The 25,005-nt window shown below is 42.0% G+C and overlaps 1 protein-coding gene across 1 annotated transcript in view; it reads left to right on the top strand.

Annotated features, from left to right (window-relative positions):
- The window catches only part of LOC128703084 (kinesin-like protein KIF19), a 295,621-nt gene that overhangs the window by 197,164 nt on the left and 73,452 nt on the right, over window positions 1-25,005 (top strand). Inside the window, exons 15-16 of the mRNA XM_070103638.1 lie at window positions 18,893-18,910; window positions 20,077-20,198. Of these exons, the coding sequence (XP_069959739.1) occupies window positions 18,893-18,910; window positions 20,077-20,198 (140 nt within the window). The remainder of the gene's footprint in view (window positions 1-18,892; window positions 18,911-20,076; window positions 20,199-25,005) is intronic.

Here is a 25,005-nt window from a genome sequence, read left to right on the forward strand (position 1 = left end):
AATCTGCTGTATAAGTGGGGCCTGTACAGCAGGAGCCCAGAACCTAATCTTCTGTATAAGTGGGGCCTGTACAGCAGGAGCCCAGAACCTAATCTGCTGTATAAGTGGGGCCTGTACAGCAGGAGCCCAGAACCTAACCTGCTGTATAAGTGGGGCCTGTACAGCAGTAGCCCAGAACCTAACCTGCTGTATAAGTGGGGCCTGTACAGCAGTAGCCCAGAACCTAACCTGCTGTATAAGTGGGGCCTGTACAGCAGTAGCCCAGAACCTAACCTGCTGTATAAGTGGGGCCTGTACAGCAGGAGCCCAGAACCTAACCTGCTGTATAAGTGGGGCCTGTACAGCAGTAGCCCAGAACCTAACCTGCTGTATAAGTGGGGCCTGTACAGCAGTAGCCCAGAACCTAACCTGCTGTATAAGTGGGGCCTGTACAGCAGTAGCCCAGAACCTAACCTGCTGTATAAGTGGGGCCTGTACAGCAGTAGCCCAGAACCTAACCTGCTGTATAAGTGGGGCCTGTACAGCAGTAGCCCAGAACCTAACCTGCTGTATAAGTGGGGCCTGTACAGCAGTAGGCCAGAACCTAACCTGCTGTATAAGTGGGGCCTGTACAGCAGTAGCCCAGAACCTAACCTGCTGTAAAAGTGGGGCCTGTACAGCAGTAGCCCAGAGCCTAACCTGCTGTATAAGTGGGGCCTGTACAGCAGTAGCCCGGAACCTAAACTGCTGTATAAGTGGGGCCTGTACAGCAGTAGCCCAGAACCTAACCTGCTGTATAAGTGGGGCCTGTACAGCAGTAGCCCAGAGCCTAACCTGCTGTATAAGTGGGGCCTGTACAGCAGTAGCCCAGAACCTAACCTGCTGTATAAGTGGGGCCTGTACAGCAGGAGCCCAGAACCTAACCTGCTGTATAAGTAGGGCCTGTACAGCAGGAGCCCAGAACCTAACCTGCTGTATAAGTGGGGCCTGTACAGCAGTAGCCCAGAACCTAACCTGCTGTATAAGTGGGGCCTGTACAGCAGTAGCCCAGAACCTAACCTGCTGTATAAGTGGGGCCTGTACAGCAGTAGCCCAGAGCCTAACCTGCTGTATAAGTGGGGCCTGTACAGCAGTAGCCCAGAACCTAACCTGCTGTATAAGTGGGGCCTGTACAGCAGTAGCCCAGAACCTAACCTGCTGTATAAGTGGGGCCTGTACAGCAGTAGCCCAGAACCTAACGTGCTGTATAAGTGGGGCCTGTACAGCAGTAGCCCAGAGCCTAACCTGCTGTATAAGTGGGGCCTGTACAGCAGTAGCCCAGAACCTAACCTGCTGTATAAGTGGGGCCTGTACAGCAGTAGCCCAGAACCTAACCTGCTGTATAAGTGGGGCCTGTACAGCAGTAGCCCAGAACCTAACCTGCTGTATAAGTGGGGCCTGTACAGCAGTAGCCCAGAACCTAACCTGCTGTATAAGTGGGGCCTGTACAGCAGTAGCCCAGAACCTAACCTGCTGTATAAGTGGGGCCTGTACAGCAGTAGCCCAGAACCTAACCTGCTGTATAAGTGGGGCCTGTACAGCAGTAGCCCAGAACCTAACGTGCTGTATAAGTGGGGCCTGTACAGCAGTAGCCCAGAACCTAACCTGCTGTATAAGTGGGGCCTGTACAGCAGTAGCCCAGAACCTAACCTGCTGTATAAGTGGGGCCTGTACAGCAGGAGCCCAGAACCTAACCTGCTGTATAAGTGGGGCCTGTACAGCAGTAGCCCGGAACCTAATCTGCTGTATAAGTGGGGCCTGTACAGCAGTAGCCCAGAACCTAACCTGCTGTATAAGTGGGGCCTGTACAGCAGTAGCCCAGAACCTAACCTGCTGTATAAGTGGGGCCTGTACAGCAGTAGCCCAGAACCTAACCTGCTGTATAAGTGGGGCCTGTACAGCAGTAGCCCAGAACCTAACCTGCTGTATAAGTGGGGCCTGTACAGCAGTAGCCCAGAACCTAACCTGCTGTATAAGTGGGGCCTGTACAGCAGTAGGCCAGAACCTAACCTGCTGTATAAGTGGGGCCTGCCTGTACTCCTGCAAGTGTACATGCACTGATGTTTTCAAACAAATTACAAGTTATACATTCATCCCGATATAAAGTAATATTTTGGTGACTTAATTCACGTTTGCATGACTCATGACGATGGTTACCAGATATAAACATATAAATTATTTATTACCACTGTAACTTTGGTGCTCAGTCCCTAGACCCATTATTAGCCTGTAATATTTTGATTACCACCCACACCATGGGTATGTGCTCATACCACCCACACCATGGGTATGTGCTAATACCACACACACCATGGGTATGTGCTAATACCACACACACCATGGGTATGTGCAACTACCACCCATGCCATGGGTATGTGCCACTAGCACCCACACCATGGGTATATTCCACTGCTACCCACACCATGGGTATGTTACACTACCACCCACACCATGAGTATGTGCCACTACTACCCCACACCATGGGTATGTGCTACTACCACCCACACAATGGGTATGTTCCACTTCCACCCACACCATGGGTATGTTGCACTACCACCCACACCATGGGCATGTTGCACTACCACCCACACCATGGGTATGTGCCACTACCACCCACACCATGGGTATGTCCCACTACTACCCCACACCATGGGTATGTGCTACTACCACCCACACAATGGGTATGTTCCACTTCCACCCACACCATGGGTATGTTGCACTACCACCCACACCATGGGTATGTTGCACAACCACCCACACTGTGGGTATGTTGCACAACCACCCACACCATGGGTATGTTCCACTCCCACCCACACCATGGGTATGTGCCACTACCACCCACACCATGGGTATGTGCCACTACCACCCACACCATGGGTATGTTCTACTACCACCCTCACCATGGGTATGTTCCACTACCACCCACACCATGGGTATGTGCCACTACCACCCACAACATGGGTATGTTCCACTACCACCCCACACCATGGGTATGTTCCACTACCACCCACACCATGGGTATGTTCCACTACCACCCACACCACGGGTATGTTCCACTACCACCCCGCACCATGGGTATGTTCCACTACGACCCACACCATGGGTATGTTCCACTACCACCACACCATGGGTATGTTCCACTACCACCCCACACCATGAGTATGTTCCACTACCACCACACCATGGGTATGTGTCACTACCGCCCAACACCATGGGTATGTGTCACTACCACCCTACACCATGGGTATGTGTCACTACCGCCCAACACCATGGGTATGTGCCACTACCACCCCACATCATGGGCATGTTGCACTACCACCCACACCATGGGCATGTTGCACTACCACCCACACCATGGGTATGTGTTACTACCACCCTGCACCATGGGTATGTTCCACTACGACCCACACCATGGGTATGTTCCACTACCACCCCACACCATGGGTATGTTCCACTACCACCCCACACCATGGGTATGTTCCACTACCACCCCACACCATGGGTATGTGCCACTACCACCCCACACCATGGGTATGTTCCACTACCACCCCACACCATGGGTATGTTCCACTACCACCCCACACCATGGGTATGTGCCACTACCACCCCACACCATGGGTATGTTCCACTACCACCCCACACCATGGGTATGTGCCACTACCACCCCACACCATGGGTATGTGCCACTACCACCCCACACCACGGGTATGTGTCACTACCACCCCACACCATGGGTATGTTCCACTACCACCCCACACCATGGGTATGTTCCACTACCACCCCACACCATGGGTATGTTCCACTACCACCCCACACCATGGGTATGTGTCACTACCACCCCACACCATGGGTATGTGTCACTACCACCCACACCATGGGTATGTTCCACTACCACCCACACCATGGGTATGTGCTACTACCACCCACACCATTGGTATGTTCCACTACCACCCCACACCATGGGTATGTGCCACTACCACCCCACACCATGGGTATGTGTCACTACCACCCCACACCATGGGTATGTGTCACTACCACCCCACACCATGGGTATGTCACTACCACCCCACACCATGGGTATGTGTCACTACCACCCCACACCATGGGTATGTGCCACTACCACCCCACACCATGGGTATGTGCCACTACCACCCCACACCATGGGTATGTGTCACTACCACCCAACACCATGGGTATGTGCTACTACCACCCACACCATGGGTATGTGCCACTACCACAGTGTGATACTGTATCTCCCACAGTGTGACACTGTATTTTCCAGTGTAACTGTAACTCTCACGGTGTGACACTGTATTCAAATTCAAATTCAATTCAAAGTTTATTCTCTATAAAGATTACAATGTTGAATTTACAGAATTTGGTTGTTGTGTGGTTTACATGTAGTTAAATAATGATTACAGAGTGTACCACTAGAACGCCTAGCATGGCTAGGCATTACAGAGTGTACCACTAGAACGCCTAGCATGGCTAGGCATTACAGTGTACCACTAGAACGCCTAGCATGGCTAGGCATTACGGGCAGACTTAGTTTAATTCTTTATTTTAAAATATTACAAATTATGAGGTAAGTTGGTATTATGGCTAAGTGACTAAATACTAGTTTGTGAGTTTAGCAATGTGAATGCTTTTGTTTTGGCACAGTACATAGTTTCAGTATTGGAGTATCATAGGATTCATTATTTTAAGATTGAGATTAATATTTCTGTTTATGGTCAAATGGGTGAGTGAGTGTAAGTGTGAACCACCAGGTGGTATTCGTGTAGTTAGTTGACAGGGTGTATCAGGGAGATAAGATGTTTTCTAATGGTAGTTTTGAAGGTGATTAATGTGTCTGCAGTTTTAGAATTTTCAGGTAGGGTGTTCCAGATTTTAGGGCCTTTGACATACATTGAATTTTTGTAAAGGTTTAGTCGGACACGGGGAATGTCGTAGAGATGTTTGTGTCTGGTGTTGTGCCTGTGGGTTCTGTCACAACTATCAAGAAAGCGTTTTAGGTCAAGGTTGATATTGGAGTTTAAGGTCCTGTAGATGTAGATTGCACAGTAGTAAGTGTGGATGTACTGAACAGGGAGTAAGTTTGGATCTATGAAGAGTGGGGGGGTGTGTTGCCAGGGATGGGATTTAGTGATTATTCTTACTGCAGCTTTTTGTTGGGTTATTATTGGCTTTAGGTGTGTTGCTGCAGTTGATCCCCAAGCACAAATAGCATAGGTGAGGTATGGATAAATAAGTGAGTGGTATAGTGTGAGAAGGGCATTTTGCGGCACGTAGTATCTCTCACAGCGTGACACTGTATCTCACACGATGTGACATTATCTCCCACGGTGTGACACTGTATTTCCCACAGTGTGACACTGTATCTCCCACGGTGTGACACTGTATCTCCCATGGTGTGACACTGTATCTCCCATGGTGTGACACTGTATCTCCCACGGTGTGACACTGTATCTCCCACAGTGTGACACTGTATCTCCCACGGTGTGACACTGTATCTCCCACGGTGTGACACTGTATCTCCCATGGTGTGACACTGTGTCTCCCACGGTGTGACACTGTCTCCCACGGTGTGACACTGTATCTCCCACGGTGTGACACTATATCTCCCACGGTGTGACACTATATCTCCCACGGTGTGACACTGTATCTCCCACGGTGTGACACTGTATCTCCCACGGTGTGACACTGTACCTCCCACGGTGTGACACTGTATCTCCCACGGTGTGACACTGTATCTCCCACAGTGTGACACTGTATCTCCCACGGTGTGACACTGTATCTCCCACGGTGTGACACTGTATCTCCCACGGTGTGACACTGTATCTCCCATGATGTGACACTGTATCTCCCACGGTGTGACACTGTATCTTCCACGGTGTGACACTGTATCTCCCACGGTGTGACACTGTATCTTCCACGGTGTGACACTGTATCTCCCACGGTGTGACACTGTATCATCCACGGTGTGACACTGTATCTCCCACGGTGTGACACTGTATCTCCCACGGTGTGACACTGTATCTCCCACAGTGTGACACTGTATCTCCCACGGTGTGACACTGTATCTCCCACGGTGTGACACTGTATCTCCCACGGTGTGACACTGTATCTCCCACGGTGTGACACTGTATCTTCCACGGTGTGACACTGTATCTCCCACGGTGTGACACTGTATCTCCCACGGTGTGACACTGTATCTCCCACGGTGTGACACTGTATCTCCCACTGTCTCCCAGATATTTCAACATTCATCTGAAAAATTCACTTATCACTGGTGGCTCAAGCTCTCGCTTCACACACGGAGTGCTCGGGTTCGATTCCCGGCGGGTGGAAACATTTCGACACGTTTCCTCACACCTGTTGTCCTGTTCACCTAGCAGCAAATAGGTACCTGGGTGTTAGTGGACTGGTGTGGGTGGCATCCTGGGGGACAAGATTGAGGATCACAATCCTGGGTGGCTAACCCTCCGGGGTTAAAAACCCGAACGAAATCTCATCCCCTTTAAGGGGGATGGAGAAACTCTGGGATGAAATCTCATTACTCCTCACCCTTACGGGCTTAGCGCTTCGCTACGAATATAAAATTAGATTTTGAACGAGATCACATTTTTTCTATTGAAAAAATTGAAAAATTGTAAAATTGTGAATTTTGATGAAACGTCAACAATGTAATTTATTGTTATATATGTTAGTGTAATGTTTAGACAGCTCTATATTAGTGTATGTTAGTGTAATGTTTAGACAGCTCTATATTAGTGTATGTTAGTGTAATGTTTAGACAGCTCTATATTAGTGTATGTTAGTGTAATGTTTAGACAGGTCTATATTAGTGTATGTTAGTGTAATGTTTAGATAGCTCTATATTAGTGTATGTTAGTGTAATGTTTAGACAGCTCTATATTAGTGTATGTTAGTGTAATGTTTAGACAGCTCTATATTAGTGTATGTTAGTGTAATGTTTAGACAGCTCTATATTAGTGTATGTTAGTGTAATGTTTAGACAGCTCTATATTAGTGTATGTTAGTGTAATGTTTAGACACCTCTATATTAGTGTATGTTAGTGTAATGTTTAGACAGCTCTATATTAGTGTATGTTAGTGTAATGTTTAGACAGCTCTATATTAGTGTATGTTAGTGTAATGTTTAGACAGCTCTATATTAGTGTATGTTAGTGTAATGTTTAGACAGCTCTATATTAGTGTATGTTAGTGTAATGTTTAGACAACTCTATATTAGTGTATATTAGTGTAATGTTTAGACAGCTCTATATTAGTGTATGTTAGTGTAATGTTTAGACAGCTCTATATTAGTGTATGTTAGTGTAATGTTTAGACAACTCTATATTAGTGTATATTAGTGTAATGTTTAGACAGCTCTATATTAGTGTATGTTAGTGTAATGTTTAGACAGCTCTATATTAGTGTAATGTTTAGACAGCTCTATATTAGTGTATGTTAGTGTAATGTTTAGACAGCTCTATATTAGTGTATGTTAGTGTAATGTTTAGACAGCTCTATATTAGTGTATGTTAGTGTAATGTTTAGACAGCTCTATATTAGTGTATGTTAGTGTAATGTTTAGACAGCTCTATATTAGTGTATGTTAGTGTAATGTTTAGACAGCTCTATATTAGTGTATGTTAGTGTAATGTTTAGACAGCTCTATATTAGTGTATGTTAGTGTAATGTTTAGACAGCTCTATATTAGTGTATGTTAGTGTAATGTTTAGACAGCTCTATATTAGTGTATGTTAGTGTAATGTTTAGACAACTCTATATTAGTGTATGTTACTGTAATGTTTAGACAGCTCTATATTAGTGTATGTTAGTGTAATGTTTAGACAACTCTATATTAGTGTATGTTAGTGTAATGTTTAGACAACTCTATATTAGTGTATGTTACTGTAATGTTTAGACAGCTCTATATTAGTGTATGTTAGTGTAATGTTTAGACAGCTCTATATTAGTGTATGTTAGTGTAATGTTTAGACAGCTCTATATTAGTGTATGTTAGTGTAATGTTTAGACAGCTCTATATTAGTGTATGTTAGTGTAATGTTTAGACAGCTCTATATTAGTGTATGTTAGTGTAATGTTTAGACAACTCTATATTAGTGTATGTTACTGTAATGTTTAGACAGCTCTATATTAGTGTATGTTAGTGTAATGTTTAGACAACTCTATATTAGTGTATGTTAGTGTAATGTTTAGACAACTCTATATTAGTGTATGTTAGTGTAATGTTTAGACAGCTCTATATTAGTGTATGTTAGTGTAATGTTTAGACAACTCTATATTAGTGTATGTTAGTGTAATGTTTAGACAGCTCTATATTAGTGTATGTTAGTGTAATGTTTAGACAGCTCTATATTAGTGTATGTTAGTGTAATGTTTAGACAGCTCTATATTAGTGTAATGTTTAGACAGCTCTATATTAGTGTAAGTGTAATGTTTAGACAGCTCTATATTAGTGTAAGTGTAATGTTTAGACAGCTCTATATTAGTGTATGTTAGTGTAATGTTTAGACAGCTCTATATTAGTGTATGTTAGTGTAATGTTTAGACAGCTCTATATTAGTGTATGTTAGTGTAATGTTTAGACAGCTCTATATTAGTGTATGTTAGTGTAATGTTTAGACAGCTCTATATTAGTGTATGTTAGTGTAATGTTTAGACAGCTCTATATTAGTGTATGTTAGTGTAATGTTTAGACAGCTCTATATTAGTGTATGTTAGTGTAATGTTTAGACAGCTCTATATTAGTGTATGTTAGTGTAATGTTTAGACAACTCTGTATTAGTGTATGTTAGTGTAATGTTTAGACAGCTCTATATTAGTTTGTTAGTGTAATGTTTAGACAACTCTATATTAGTGTATGTTAGTGTAATGTTTAGACAGCTCTATATTAGTGTATGTTAGTGTAATGTTTAGACAACTCTATATTAGTGTATGTTAGTGTAATGTTTAGACAGCTCTATATTAGTGTATGTTAGTGTAATGTTTAGACAGCTCTATATTAGTGTATGTTAGTGTAATGTTTAGACAGCTCTATATTAGTGTATGTTAGTGTAATGTTTACACAACTCTATATTAGTGTATGTTAGTGTAATGTTTAGACAGCTCTATATTAGTGTATGTTAGTGTAATGTTTAGACAGCTCTATATTAGCGTATGTTAGTGTAATGTTTAGACAGCTCTATATTAGTGTATGTTAGTGTAATGTTTAGACAGCTCTATATTAGTGTATGTTAGTGTAATGTTTAGACAGCTCTATATTAGTGTATGTTAGTGTAATGTTTAGACAACTCTATATTAGTGTATGTTAGTGTAATGTTTAGACAACTCTATATTAGTGTATGTTAGTGTAATGTTTAGACAGCTCTGTTAGTGTAATGTTTAGATAGCTCTATATTAGTGTATGTTAGTGTAATGTTTAGACAGCTCTATATTAGTGTATGTTAGTGTAATGTTTAGACACCTCTATATTAGTGTATGTTAGTGTAATGTTTAAACAGCTCTATATTAGTGTATGTTAGTGTAATGTTTAGACAACTCTATATTAGTGTATGTTAGTGTAATGTTTAGACAACTCTATATTAGTGTATGTTAGTGTAATGTTTAGACAGCTCTATATTAGTGTATGTTAGTGTAATGTTTAGACAGCTCTATATTAGTGTATGTTAGTGTAATGTTTAGACAGCTCTATATTAGTGTTAGTGTAATGTTTAGACAGCTCTATATTAGTGTATGTTAGTGTAATGTTTAGACAGCTCTATATTAGTGTATGTTAGTGTAATGTTTAGACAGCTCTATATTAGTGTATGTTAGTGTAATGTTTAGACAGCTCTATATTAGTGTTAGTGTAATGTTTAGACAGCTCTATATTAGTGTATGTTAGTGTAATGTTTAGACAGCTCTATATTAGTGTATGTTAGTGTAATGTTTAGACAGCTCTATATTAGTGTGTTAGTGTAATGTTTAGACAGCTCTATATTAGTGTATGTCAGTGTAATGTTTAGACAGCTCTATGTTAATGTATGTTAGTGTAATGTTTAGACAGCTCTATATTAGTGTATGTCAGTGTAATATTTAGACAGCTCTATATTAGTGTATGTCAGTGTAATGTTTAGACAGCTCTATATTAGTGTATGTTAGTGTAATGTTTAGACAGCTCTATATTAGTGTGTTAGTGTAATGTTTAGACAGCTCTATATTAGTGTATGTTAGTGTAATGTTTAGACAGCTCTATATTAGTGTATGTTAGTGTAATGTTTAGACAGCTCTATATTAGTGTATGTTAGTGTAATGTTTAGACAGCTCTATATTAGTGTTAGTGTAATGTTTAGACAGCTCTATATTAGTGTTAGTGTAATGTTTAGACAGCTCTATATTAGTGTTAGTGTAATGTTTAGACAGCTCTATATTAGTGTTAGTGTAATGTTTAGACAGCTCTATATTAGTGTTAGTGTAATGTTTAGACAGCTCTATATTAGTGTATGTTAGTGTAATGTTTAGACAGCTCTATATTAGTGTTAGTGTAATGTTTAGACAGCTCTATATTAGTGTATGTTAGTGTAATGTTTAGACAGCTCTATATTAGTGTTAGTGTAATGTTTAGACAGCTCTATATTAGTGTATGTTAGTGTAATGTTTAGACAGCTCTATATTAGTGTATGTTAGTGTAATGTTTAGACAGCTCTATATTAGTGTATGTTAGTGTAATGTTTAGACAACTCTATATTAGTGTATGTTAGTGTAATGTTTAGACAGCTCTATATTAGTGTTAGTGTAATGTTTAGACAACTCTATATTAGTGTATGTTAGTGTAATGTTTAGACAACTCTATATTAGTGTATGTTAGTGTAATGTTTAGACAGCTCTATATTAGTGTATGTTAGTGTAATGTTTAGACAGCTCTATATTAGTGTATGTTAGTGTAATGTTTAGACAACTCTATATTAGTGTATGTTAGTGTAATGTTTAGACAACTCTATATTAGTGTATGTTAGTGTAATGTTTAGACAACTCTATATTAGTGTATGTTAGTGTAATGTTTAGACAGCTGTTTAGCCAAGAAGAGTACCCAGAAGGAGAATGTAGAATATAACTTTGGTGTAACTGTGTCTAGCATTAGGAATAATATTAGGAGAGAAGTAAATAATGAAGATGATTGTTATAGGAATGCAGTTAGAAGCCTGAGTAGATCTATAACCCACTATGATAACATGAACGTAGATAAGTATGTTTATGGAGCAACTTGCAATGTGAACAGACTGACTGATGTTGTAGTGGCCAGGCTTAGGCTTGGTTATAAGTACTGACTGATGTAGTGGCCAGGCTTAGGCTTGGTTACAAGTACTGACTGATGTTGTAGTGGCCAGGCTTAGGCTTGGTTACAAGTACTGACTGATGTTGTAGTGGCCAGGCTTAGGCTTGGTTATAAGTACTTCTGGCAGTTTGGGAGACACACAGATGATGATCAAACTAAATGTAAATTATGTGATCAGGCATATGGTCACTCTCTTGAACACTATGTGCTTAATTGTCCACTTATTGAGGAATACAGAGACAGACAGTATAATAACCTATGTGACATGTCAAGATATCTTATTAATGAAAATAAGATACCAGATATACTAAGCAAATTTCCTAAATTTGCTTGTAACAGATAAGTGAACTATAGATATGTAGATATAAATCCATATGTATTCCTGTTAACCCTTTGGGGCCTAGTTCCTAGGCCTTTTGTGTATCCACATGCTCTCGCGCTACCGTCCACAGGATGGATATGGGGTGCACAATAAACTAGCCACTTCGGTGGCAAAATCTAATCTTAGACAGCTCTATATTAGTGTATGTTAGTGTAATGTTTAGACAACTCTATATTAGTGTATGTTAGTGTAATGTTTAGACAGCTCTATATTAGTGTATGTTAGTGTAATGTTTAGACAGCTCTATATTAGTGTATGTTAGTGTAATGTTTAGACAGCTCTATATTAGTGTATGTTAGTGTAATGTTTAGACAGCTCTATATTAGTGTATGTTAGTGTAATGTTTAGACAGCTCTATATTAGTGTATGTTAGTGTAATGTTTAGACAGCTCTATATTAGTGTATGTTAGTGTAATGTTTAGACAGCTCTATATTAGTGTATGTTAGTGTAATGTTTAGACAGCTGTTTATTAGTGTATGTCAGTGTAATGTTTAGACAGCTCTATATTAGTGTATGTTAGTGTAATGTTTAGACAGCTCTATATTAGTGTATGTTAGTGTAATTAGACAGCTCTATATTAGTGTATGTTAGTGTAATGTTTAGACAGCTCTATATTAGTGTATGTTAGTGTAATGTTTAGACAGCTCTATATTAGTGTATGTTAGTGTAATGTTTAGACAGCTCTATATTAGTGTATGTTAGTGTAATGTTTAGACAGCTCTATATTAGTGTATGTTAGTGTAATGTTTAGACAGCTCTATATTAGTGTATGTTAGTGTAATGTTTAGACAGCTCTATATTAGCGTATGTTAGTGTAATGTTTAGACAGCTCTATATTAGTGTATGTTAGTGTAATGTTTAGACAGCTCTATATTAGTGTGTTAGTGTAATGTTTAGACAACTCTATATTAGTGTATGTTAGTGTAATGTTTAGACAGCTCTATATTAGTGTATGTTAGTGTAATGTTTAGACAACTCTATATTATTGTATGTTAGTGTAATGTTTAGACAGCTCTATATTAGTGTATGTTAGTGTAATGTTTAGACAGCTCTATATTAGTGTATGTTAGTGTAATGTTTAGACAACTCTATATTAGTGTATGTTAGTGTAATGTTTAGACAGCTCTGTATTAGTGTATGTTAGTGTAATATTTAGACAGCTCTATATTAGCGTATGTTAGTGTAATGTTTAGACAGCTCTATATTAGTGTATGTTAGTGTAATGTTTAGACAGCTCTATATTAGTGTATGTTAGTGTAATGTTTAGACAGCTCTATATTAGTGTTAGTGTAATGTTTAGACAACTCTATATTAGTGTATGTTAGTGTAATGTTTAGACAGCTCTATATTAGTGTATGTTAGTGTAATGTTTAGACAACTCTATATTAGTGTATGTTAGTGTAATGTTTAGACAACTCTATATTAGTGTATGTTAGTGTAATGTTTAGACAGCTCTATATTAGTGTGTTAGTGTAATGTTTAGACAGCTCTATATTAGTGTATGTTTAGACAACTCTATATTAGTGTATGTTAGTGTAATGTTTAGACAGCTCTATGTTAGTGTAATGTTTAGACAGCTCTATATTAGCGTATGTTAGTGTAATGTTTAGACAGCTCTATATTAGTGTATGTTAGTGTAATGTTTAGACAGCTCTATATTAGTGTATGTTAGTGTAATGTTTAGACAACTCTATATTAGTGTATGTTAGTGTAATGTTTAGACAACTCTATATTAGTGTATGTTAGTGTAATGTTTAGACAGCTCTATATTAGTGTATGTTAGTGTAATGTTTAGACAGCTCTGTTAGTGTAATGTTTAGACAACTCTATATTAGTGTATGTTAGTGTAATGTTTAGACAGCTCTATATTAGTGTATGTTAGTGTAATGTTTAGACAGCTCTATATTAGTGTATGTTAGTGTAATGTTTAGACACCTCTATATTAGTGTATGTTAGTGTAATGTTTAGACAGCTCTATATTAGTGTATGTTAGTGTAATGTTTAGACAGCTCTATATTAGTGTATGTTAGTGTAATGTTTAGACAACTCTATATTAGTGTATGTTAGTGTAATGTTTAGACAGCTCTATATTAGTGTTAGTGTAATGTTTAGACAGCTCTATATTAGTGTATGTTAGTGTAATGTTTAGACAGCTCTATATTAGTGTATGTTAGTGTAATGTTTAGACAGCTCTATATTAGTGTATGTTAGTGTAATGTTTAGACAGCTCTATATTAGTGTATGTTAGTGTAATGTTTAGACAGCTCTATATTAGTGTATGTCAGTGTAATGTTTAGACAGCTCTATATTAGTGTATGTTAGTGTAATGTTTAGACAGCTCTATATTAGTGTATGTTAGTGTAATGTTTAGACAGCTCTTTATTAGTGTATGTCAGTGTAATGTTTAGACAGCTCTATATTAGTGTATGTTAGTGTAATGTTTAGACAGCTCTATATTAGTGTATGTTAGTGTAATGTTTAGACAGCTCTATATTAGTGTATGTTAGTGTAATGTTTAGACAGCTCTATATTAGTGTATGTTAGTGTAATGTTTAAACAGCTCTATATTAGTGTATGTTAGTGTAATGTTTAGACAGCTCTATATTAGTGTTAGTGTAATGTTTAGACAGCTCTATATTAGTGTTAGTGTAATGTTTAGACAGCTCTATATTAGTGTATGTTAGTGTAATGTTTAGACAGCTCTATATTAGTGTATGTTAGTGTAATGTTTAGACAGCTCTATATTAGTGTATGTCAGTGTAATGTTTAGACAGCTCTATATTAGTGTATGTTAGTGTAATGTTTAGACAGCTCTATATTAGTGTATGTTAGTGTAATGTTTAGACAACTCTATATTAGTGTATGTTAGTGTAATGTTTAGACAGCTCTATATTAGTGTATGTTAGTGTAATGTTTAGACAGCTCTATATTAGTGTATGTTAGTGTAATGTTTAGACAGCTCTATATTAGTGTATGTTAGTGTAATGTTTAGACAACTCTATATTAGTGTATGTTAGTGTAATGTTTAGACAGCTCTATATTAGTGTATGTTAGTGTAATGTTTAGACAGCTCTATATTAGTGTATGTTAGTGTAATGTATAGACAGCTCTATATTAGTGTATGTTAGTGTAATGTTTAGTAATTATGTGTAGGCTGGTGTTAGAATATTTACTAAGATATGTAATTATTAGACCGAAATGTCGTGTATTTTGCTGGTGTGTGCGAGTTATTTGTGTGTTGTTAAAGTCAAGCTATTGTGCCCTTTTTTATTCTTCAACCTCTAACTTACTTTCCAAGCTCTATATAGCCCTTGCGGTTATGCGCTTACTTGTAAATAATAATAATGTGTGGAAAAAGACACTTGTGTACAGTATAGGACATTTATTAAAGGAAACGTTTCGCCACGAGTGACTTCTTCAATCCTAACACAGAGATAACTAAGAGCGAGTATATATAGTAGCAGGTAGTAGTGGTAGTAGTAGTGGTGGTGGTGGTAGTAGTAGTAGTGGAGGTGGTGGTGGTAGTAGTGGAGGTGGTGGTAGTAGTAGTGGTGGTGTTGGTGTTTGGTAGTAGTGGTGGTAGTAGTTGTGGTGGTAGTAGTGGTGGTGGTAGTAGTGGTTGTGGTAGTAGTGGAGGTGGTAGTAGTAGTGGTGGTGGTGGTGGTAGTAGTGGTAGTAGTGGAAGTGGTGGTAGTAGTAGTGGTGGTGGTAGTAGTGGTGGTGGTAGTGGTGATAGTAATTGTGGTGAGACTGGTTAGGTTAGAGAAGGACCTATCGACGTGTTACAGCAGTCTCCAGAATGGGTAATATCCTGTTGATTAGCAATTTTGAGATACTGTAACTACCGGACTTTTGCTTGACGGTGTTACTAACAGCAATTGGGGCAGCTTCTGTGCACTTTCACCATCTTAAACCGTCTTCCTTAATCACTAGTTTAGCCTCACTGAATTTCATGAGGTGTCCAACATCGTCCCTATGTTGAACACGCGTTTTTACGGTCATCATTTCTGCAAACATTTTTGTGTTCTGTGATCCTAATATCCAGAGATCTGGCTGTTTCCCCGACGTGTACTTTGTCACCCCCTCCCCCATGTTTGGTTTTTTTTGTGTAAATTAAAAGGACACAAGTGCAACAAGTGTACCAGGTTTTTAATAGCTGAGGAGCTGGTGGATATTTTAGCTTGTTTTCTGTCAAAAACTCTTGAAACGTTAGCTGCAACGTCGCTGACTGCTAAAACAATGTAACTTGGACACAAGTGCAACTAATGTGACATTTTTATTGTGGCAACGTTTCGCTCTTCAGGAGCTTTGTCAAGCCGTTACAAACAGTACATGTATGTGCATGTATAATGTTCGCCAAGACCAGGGTCCTGGCACGCGTCTTAATCTTGAGATGACCCGTCTCTGGCTCCTGAAGGAGAATTGATTCTTCACTGTTGCAGCATATGCTGCTCAAGCACTGTTCTGGACAGTTCAGTTAGTGTGTCCCATAAGCGACCATGATATGGCACTGAGGTTACTCCATCTCAGCTGTTTCCTGAGCTGGGGACGGCTCTGTCCGCTCTGATAATCTGCAGATTCATGGGATCCACTGTTTCCTGCTCTGTCAGTAAGCACACCCTCGGGAGTGTGCTGACCATCTGCCGGAACAGGCTCTGTTGTTCCGTGGAGGTGATTGTGTTGCAGATAATATCCGTGAATGCCTTGATGAGTGTTAAGAGATTCTCCCTGTTGAGGGCCTGCATTGTCGGTGGGTTAGAAGCAGTGGGTATTATCTGGGCTGCTGTAATCTGTGGGGTCTGCTGAGGGTTGTATTTCTTCACTGTGCACACCGTGGCCTGTTGCTGTATGCCAAGTTGTGTACCAGGTATCTGCTGGTGAGGTGCAGGCACAGCCTGCATAGTGGCTGTCCCTGGCTAGGAGGCCGGTGGGGGTTCGTGTAGTGCCGTCTGCTGATTGCGTTGCCCAGATGTTTCCTGTTGGCGCCGCTTGTTCCTCATGTTTTTGTTTCTTCGTTGCGGTAGTGGGGGAGGATGCTCCTGCTCATGACGCCTGGTTGACTCTTCAAGGGTCGGAAATTCCTGGGCATTGAGTTGGATTGCCTGATGAGAATTCTGCAGTATGGCAGGATTCTCTGCACCCATCGTCTGCTGAGGGTGATGCTCTGCTGTAGCCTGCTGTCTCGTTGTTGGCGTCTTCCAGGCCTCACGAATTCTAGCGAGCCTCTCGGGGCATCGAGGGTTCCAGGCATGGTGTTTCTGCCTGCAATTCGGGCATCGTGGAATGGGTGGCGATGCATTCTTCAGCTTGGTGATGCATTCCTCGGTAGGGTGGGGCTGGCTGCAGACACCGCAGATTACTCTGTTCGGACAGAGTGCACCCAATTGTCCGTAATGCTGGCACTTGAAACAGCGAACTGGTTCTGCCATGAAGGTCCTGACATCGTACCTGCCCCAAGAACCGAGGTCCAGCTGGGATGGCACCGGTCCTACATGCTGAATGAGGGCCTGCCGGGTTGGTGCATTGCCTGCTGACACGACACTGGGGTGAGCTGCTACTGCCTCGATGGGCATCATCAGCGGGTATCGCATCACTACACCCTTGGTAACCTTCTGCCGAGAATCCAGTTCCTCCAGGGTGAAGGAGCGGTCTGTCTCCATGACTCTCTTCAAACATGTGAAGCTGCCTTTGTTTTGTTTAATTGTATTAGAAACAGCTATGTGTGAAGATTCAAGACACTTGCGTCTGCGGAAATTGGTTTCTTTGATCACTAATTGGGCGTCCATGAATTTCACGAGACGATTGGTGGAATTTCGATGTTGTACACAGTAAACAAAACAAAGGCAGCTTCACCATCTCTGAAGTCTTAGCAAGAATCCTCCTGAAAACAGAAAACCCTGCCATCACATAGTCTCTCCTGTTAATACTACACAAAGCACATTACATTGAAACAGACCTTCTCTATCCAGCCTCCAATAGAAATATTTTTCTAACCTATTCTTATGTTACCCAAGTTATAGCTTTTATATCCTTTTACTCTTGTGCGAGTCTATTGTTCTAACATATTGTATTACTACTACTACTACTACAACTTGTCTTACTACTACTACCACTAGTATTGCACCTCAATCTGAGCCTATATATACCCTCTGTGTCCATGTACTATTTCTACGACTAAGAACACTCCTCTCCAGCACTATTCTTCATCTGTCCCGTCTTCCCCGCTCATCCCATTTGGGATCTTACCTGGAGTTTACCTGGAGAGAGTTCCGGGGGTCAACGCCCCCGCGGCCCGGTCTGTGACCAGGCCTCCTTAGGTCAGTGTCCCAGGATGCGACCCACACCAGTCGACTAACACCCAGGTACCCATTTTACTGATGGGGAACATAGACAACAGGTGGAAAGAAACACGTCTAATGTTTCTACTCTGGCTGGGAATCGAACCCAGGCCCTCACCGTGTGAAGCGAGAGCGTTAACCACCAGGCCACCAGAGCCCTGAACTTTCGTTCGTTCGTTCGTGTACTGTTTGTAACGGCTTGACAAAGCTCCTGGAGATCGAAACGTTGCCACAATAAAAATGTCACATTAGTTGCACTTGTGTCCTTTTACTTTACATATTGTCAGTAATTGTACCAACTTGGAGGCTTTTGTTCAACTTGATTGATGTTGGTATTGTTGAGGATTCGTGTTGCACATGTCCTGCAGTCATGTATGAAGTGTATGGGAAATTAGTGAACTAAAAGAATGTGTAATGTGTGTACATTCTTCCTCGAGGAACTGCGGGTTGGAAATCCTGGAAGCTCTCAGAAAGAAACCTATAACTACCCCTCCTTTTAGTTCTAGTGTCAGTTGTTCTTGTAGGTAGGTTTACGGTAGATGTTCAGAGAGTGTTTTCACCAGTGAGTAGAACATCTACTACTACCACTACTAGTGCTACCCACGTGACACTCCCTCTGACTACTGTAACTATATATACTCGTTTTCTTAGTTATCTCTGTATTAGGACTGAAGAAGTCACCTGTACTGTACATAAGTGTCTGTTTCCACACCTTGTCGGTATCACCATACCATTTCCCATTAATAATAATAATAATAATAATAATAATAATAATTATGTATTGAAAATATTTTTCTCTTTGACAGCCATTCACGATGGTCATGGTGAGTTGGAGTCTGTATCAACACTTGAGTAAGACGCGTCTTACACTTATTTTTACTGTCGAAACGCTTCCGCTCTCTCTATTTGACTGAGGAAGACTGAAGATTAAGACACATGTGCAACAGTTGGGTATCTTTATTAATGAAACATTTCGGCAATAAAGACATCAGACTGTTACACATGTTTTACTCATCTACTTGTCTGTGTTGTGTAGGATTTGCATACTTATGTGTCAACAATGTCCTCCAGCAGCCATTGTAGCCAAACTGCAGTTGTTGGTATTCCAGTGTTCTTTTTCTTCAAATTAATTACCTTCAGTTATCCTTGGTAGAGTATCCCATGAATAATATCATGGCAACATTGAGCATTTGTTGCCACTCTTGTTGAAGGGGAATCGAAGGCTGAGGTGATCCAAGTTTAGTTTATTGAACAGACGCTGTTACGGAAACAAATGCTAGGACTGAAATTACTCTTTACTCTTTTGGTAAAGGATTACATTAATTGCTCTCACTTCTCGGCATCTAATATAGAATTTGCAGAAATCCAAGATGGCCATCACGAGCATGAGTATACAGAACATAAAAAACACTGCAGCAGGCCTACTGGCCCATACTAGGCAGGTTCTTCTCCAACCCAAACCAGGTTCAAATCCCGCCCGTGGTATGGTTTGCCCAACACATTTTCAGTGCTACCCATTAATAAACTTGGATAACCCTGTTAACTCGTGTGCAAGTCCCACTTAAGTCCAACCCCCCTTAATTTTTCTCCATAGCCTAGCTTCTAATATGATTTTTTAGATGGTTTAAACTTCTCTGCTTCTGTTTATTTCTATCCGTGAAATTAAGTTTTGACCATTACAAATTCATCAGGAAAATTTTCAAGGATTAAAAATAAACTGAAAAAGTTGTTACGGGAGTACTATTTATTTACAAGATCTCACATTCATAAATTTAATTATCCAAAATAAACAGATAAATGAATCTTGTAGGCCTTGTATATGTGTTACATTATGCTACACTTAAGTAGGAAACTAGAATATGTTTAATAATTGAGTGTTAAATCTCTGGTCAACATTATGGGTTTAACATAGTTCCACTACTGGGCCCCATAGAAGTTACGAGTTAATTATGTCAGTGTACATTAAGTGTAGCGAGTGTTGGTGTTACAGAGACCAAGACGACTATGTCTCCAGAACTGCAAGAACTGTATGCTCTCTACCAGATGGAACTGCAGTACACTACCAACCAGAGGGATGGTATCTATACCAGTGATGCCAACCATATGTTTAGAGTAAGTACACCATCTGAGAGGAAGACCTTTCTATTTCGATCATTAGACTTGATATCTTTATTTCTACAAGTATATGTACAAGACATACAGACCAAGGCTGACTTCAGTGATATACTACTATATAGAAAGCCGATTGTTGTGCAGAGTAATTCGGGCAAATTAGGTCAATTTTGTCCAAGGATGCAACCCACACCAGTCCACTAACACCCAGGTACCCACTTTACTGATGGGTGAATAGGGACGACAGATGTCTTATGAAAACACATCTTAATGTGAAAGTTAGACATATATGCAACATCTGGGTACCTTTATTGTAGACTTTTTGCCATCCAGTGGCTTTATCAATACAAATTCTAGGTAGGTAGTAGGCTCGGCGGTATAATCGCCCGGCCCGGGCCTTTTCCAAGAGGTGGCCCGGCCATTGCTCCGTGTCGTGGGAGTGTCTCAGACCAGTGTCTGCTATTGGAGGAGGTACAGGTACCTCCTCATTTTCTGGGACCAGCTGTCCCTAGGCCTAGCCACATTTCCCGCCCCTATAGGGCTCGGAGGGAGAAGCTAGGCACCTTGGGCTACCACAAACCCCACCCGCACTGGCTCGAAGGGTGTGGCAGCTGCATAGCAGCAGACGATGTCAGGAGGTGCAAAGGCAGCAAACACTACAGGATCCTTTTGGAGCCATACCCCAGCTTGGGCATTGACCTCGAGCGCCGGGGAAGCTAAAGAATGCCTCTAGCTACTACTTGTTCCTAGTTAGTTACCAGTGTTACTAGTTACCAGTGTTCCTAGTTAGTTACCAGTGCTCGTAGTGAGTTGCCAGTGCTCCTAGAAAGTCACCAGTGCTGCTAGTGAGTCAACAGTGCTGCTAGTGAGTCACGAGTGCTTGTGGACAGTTACCAGTGCTTGTGGACAGTTACCAGTGATTCTGGTAAGTTACCAATCCTTCTGGACAGTTACAATGCTTCTGGACAGTTACCAGTGCTTACGGACAGTTACCAGTGCTTTTGGACAGTTACTAGTGCTTCTGGACAGTTACCAGTGCCTCTGGACAGTTACCAGTGCTTCTGGACAGTTACCAGTGCTTCTGGACAGTTACCAGTCCTTCTGGTCAGTTACCAGTGCTTCTGGTCAGTTACCAGTGCTTCTGGTCAGTTACCAGTACTTCTGGCCAGTTACCAGTGCTTCTGGCCAGTTACCAGTGTTTCTGGTCGATTACTAGTGCTTCTGATGAGTTACCAGTGGCTCTTACCAGTTACCAGTGCTTCTGGTCAATTACCAATGTTTCTGGCCAGTTACCAGTGCTTCTGGCCAGTTATCAGTGCTTCTAGCCAGTTACCATTGCTTTTGGTTAGTTACCATTGTTTCTAGTCAGTTACCAGTGCTTATGGTCAGTTACCAGTGTTTCTGGTCAGTTACCAGTGCTTCTGCTCAGTTACCAGTGCTTCTGCTTAGTTTCCAGTGCTTCTGGTCAGTTACCAGTGCATCTCGTCATTTACCAGTGCTTTTGGTCAGTTATCAGTGCTTCTGGGCAGTTATCAGTACTTCTGGTCAGTTACCAGTGCTTCTGGCCAGTTACTAGTGTTTCTAGTCAGTTACTAGTGCTGCTGGACAGTTACTAGTGCTTCTTGTCAGTTATCAGTGCTTCTTGTCAGTTACCAGTACTTCTGGACAGTTACCAGTGATTCTGGACAGTTACCAGTGACTCTGGACAGATACCAGTAATTCTAGTCAGTTACCGGTGCTTCTGGACAGTTACCGGTGCTTCTGGACAGTTACCAGTGCTTCTAGCCAGTTACCAGTGCTTCTAGCCAGTTACGAGTGCTTCTCGCCAGTTACCAGTGCCTCTGGTTCGTTACTAGTGCTTCTGACCAATTAACAGTGCTTCTGGTCATTTACCAATGCTGGCCAGTTACCAGTGCTTTTGGCCAGTTACCAGTGCGTCTAGTCAGTTACCAGTGCCTCTGGTCCGTTACTAGTGCTTCTGATCAGTTGCCAGTGCTTCTGGTCAATTACCAATGCTTCTGGTTAGTTACCAATCCTTCTGGTCAGTTTCCAGTGCTTCTGCTCAGTTACCAGTGCTTCTGGTCAGTTACCAGTGCTTCTGGTCAGTTACCAGTGCTTCTGGTCAGTTACCAGTGCTTCTGGTCAGTTACCAGTGCTTCTGGTCAGTTACCAGTGCTTCTGGTCAGTTACCAGTGCTTCTGGTCAGTTACCAGTGCTTCTGGTCAGTTACTAGTGCTGCTGGACAGTTACCAGTGCTTCTTGTCAGTTGCCAGTACTTCTGGACAATTACCAGTGATTCTGGGCAGTTACCAGTGATTCTGGACAGATACCAGCAATTCTAGTCAGTTACCGGTCCTTCTGGACAGTTACCAGTGATTCTGGTCAATTACCAATGCTTCTGGACAGTTACCAGCATTTCTGGACAGTTACCTGTGCTTCTTGTTAGTTACGAATGCGTCTGATCAGTTACCAATGCTTCTGGTCAGTTACCAGTACTTCTGGCCAGTTATCGGTGCTTATGGCCAGTAATCAATTCTTCTGGCCAGTTACCATTGCTTTTAGCCAGTTACCAGTTCTTCTGGTCAGTTACCAGTGCTTCTAGCCAGTTACCAGTGCTTCTAACCAGTTACCAGTGCTTCTAGCCAGTTACCAGTACTTCTGGCCAGTTACCAGTGCTTTTGGCCAGTTGCCAGTGCTTCTGGCCAGTTACCAGTGCTTCTAACCAGTTACCACTGCTTCTAGCCAGTTACCACTGCTTCTAACCAGTTACCACTGCTTCTAGCCAGTTACCACTGCTTCTAGCCAGTTACCACTGCTTCTGGCCAGTTACCAGTGCTTCTAACCAGTTACCAGTGTTTCTGGTCAGTTACCAGTGCGTCTAGCCAGTTCCCAATGCTTCTGGCCAGTTACCAGTACTTCTGACCAGTTACCAGTGCTTCTGGTCGGTTACCAGTACTTCTGGCCAGTTACCAGTGCTTCTGGTCGGTTACCAGTGCTTCTGACCAGTTACCAGAGCTTTTGGTCATTTACCAATGGTTCTGTCCAGATACCAGTGCTTTTAACCAGTTACCAGTGCTTCTAGGCAGTTACCAGTGGTTCTGTACAGTTACCAGTGCTTCTGGTTACCATTGCTTCTGGTCAATTTCCAGTGCTTGTGGTCAGTTACCAGTGCTTGTGGTCAGTTACCAGTGCTTGTGGTCAGTTACCAGTGCTTGTGGTCACTTACCAATGCTTGTGGTCAGTTACCAGTGCTTGTGGTCAGCTATCAGTGCTTGTGGTCAATTACCAGTGCTTCTGGTCAGTTACCAGTGCTGCTGGTCAATTACCAGTGCTTCTGGTCAATTACCAGTGCTTCTGGTCAATTACCAGTGCTTCTGGTTAGTTAACAGTGCCTCTGACCAGTTACCAGTTCTTCTGACCAGTTATCGGTCTTTATGGCCAGTTATCAATGCTTCTGTCCAGTTACCAGTGATTTTAACAGGTAACCAGTGCTTTTAGCCAGTTACCAGTTCTTTTGGTCAATTACCAGTGCTTCTAGCCAGTTACCAGTTTCTCTGGGGAGTTAGCAGTCCTTCAAGCCAGTTACCAGTGCTTTTGGCCAGTTACCAGTGCTTTTGGCCAGTTACCAGTGCTTCTGGCCAGTTACAAGTGCTTCTGGCCAGTTACCAGTGCTTCTGGCCAGTTACCAGTGCTTCTGGCCAGTTACCAGTGCTTCTGGCCAGTTACCAGTGCGTCTAGTCAGTTACCAGTGCCTCTGGTCCGTTACTAGTGCTTCTGATCAGTTGCCAGTGCTTCTGGTCAATTACCAATTCTTCTGGAGAGTTACCAGTGGTTCTGTACAGTTACCAATGCTTCTGGTCAGTTACCAGTGCTTCTGGTCAGTTACCAGTGCTTCTGGTCAGTTACCAGTGCTTCTGGTCAGTTACCAGTGCTTCTGGTCAGTTACCAGTGCTTCTGGTCAGTTACCAGTGCTTCTGGTCAGTTACCAGTGCTTCTGGTCAGTTACCAGTGCTTCTGGTCAGTTACCAGTGCTTCTGGTCAGTTGCGAGTGCTTCTGGTCAGTTACCAGTGCTTCTGTTCAGTTACCAGTGCTTCTGTTCAGTTACCAGTGCTTCTGGTCAGTTACCAGTGCTTCTGGTCAGTTACCAGTGCTTCTGGTCAGTTACCAGTGCTTCTGGTCAGTTACCAGTGCTTCTGGCCAGTTACCAGTGCTTCTGGTCAGTTGCGAGTGCTTCTGGTCAGTTACCAGTGCTTCTGGTCAGTTGCGAGTGCTTCTGGTCAGTTACCAGTGCTTCTGGTCAGTTACCAGTGCTTCTGGTCAGTTACCAGTGCTTCTGGTCAGTTACCAGTGCTTCTGGTCAGTTACCAGTGCTTCTGGTCAGTTACCAGTGCTTCTGGTCAGTTACCAGTGCTTCTGGTCAGTTACCAGTGCTTCTGGTCAGTTACCAGTGCTTCTGGTCAGTTACCAGTGCTTCTGGTCAGTTACCAGTGCTTCTGGTCAGTTACCAGTGCTTCTGGTCAGTTACCAGTGCTTCTGGTCAGTTACCAGTGCTTCTGGTCAGTTACCAGTGCTTCTGGTCAGTTGCGAGTGCTTCTGGTCAGTTGCGAGTGCTTCTGGTCAGTTGCGAGTGCTTCTGGTCAGTTGCGAGTGCTTCTGGTCAGTTGCGAGTGCTTCTGGTCAGTTACCAGTGCTTCTGGTCAGTTACCAGTGCTTCTGGTCAGTTACCAGTGCTTCTGGTCAGTTACCAGTGCTTCTGGTCAGTTACCAGTGCTTCTGGTCAGTTACCAGTGCTTCTGGTCAGTTACC

The sequence above is a fragment of the Cherax quadricarinatus genome, chromosome 86 (assembly GCF_038502225.1).
Source record: "Cherax quadricarinatus isolate ZL_2023a chromosome 86, ASM3850222v1, whole genome shotgun sequence".
In the NCBI taxonomy this organism is placed as follows: Eukaryota; Metazoa; Arthropoda; class Malacostraca; order Decapoda; family Parastacidae; genus Cherax; species Cherax quadricarinatus.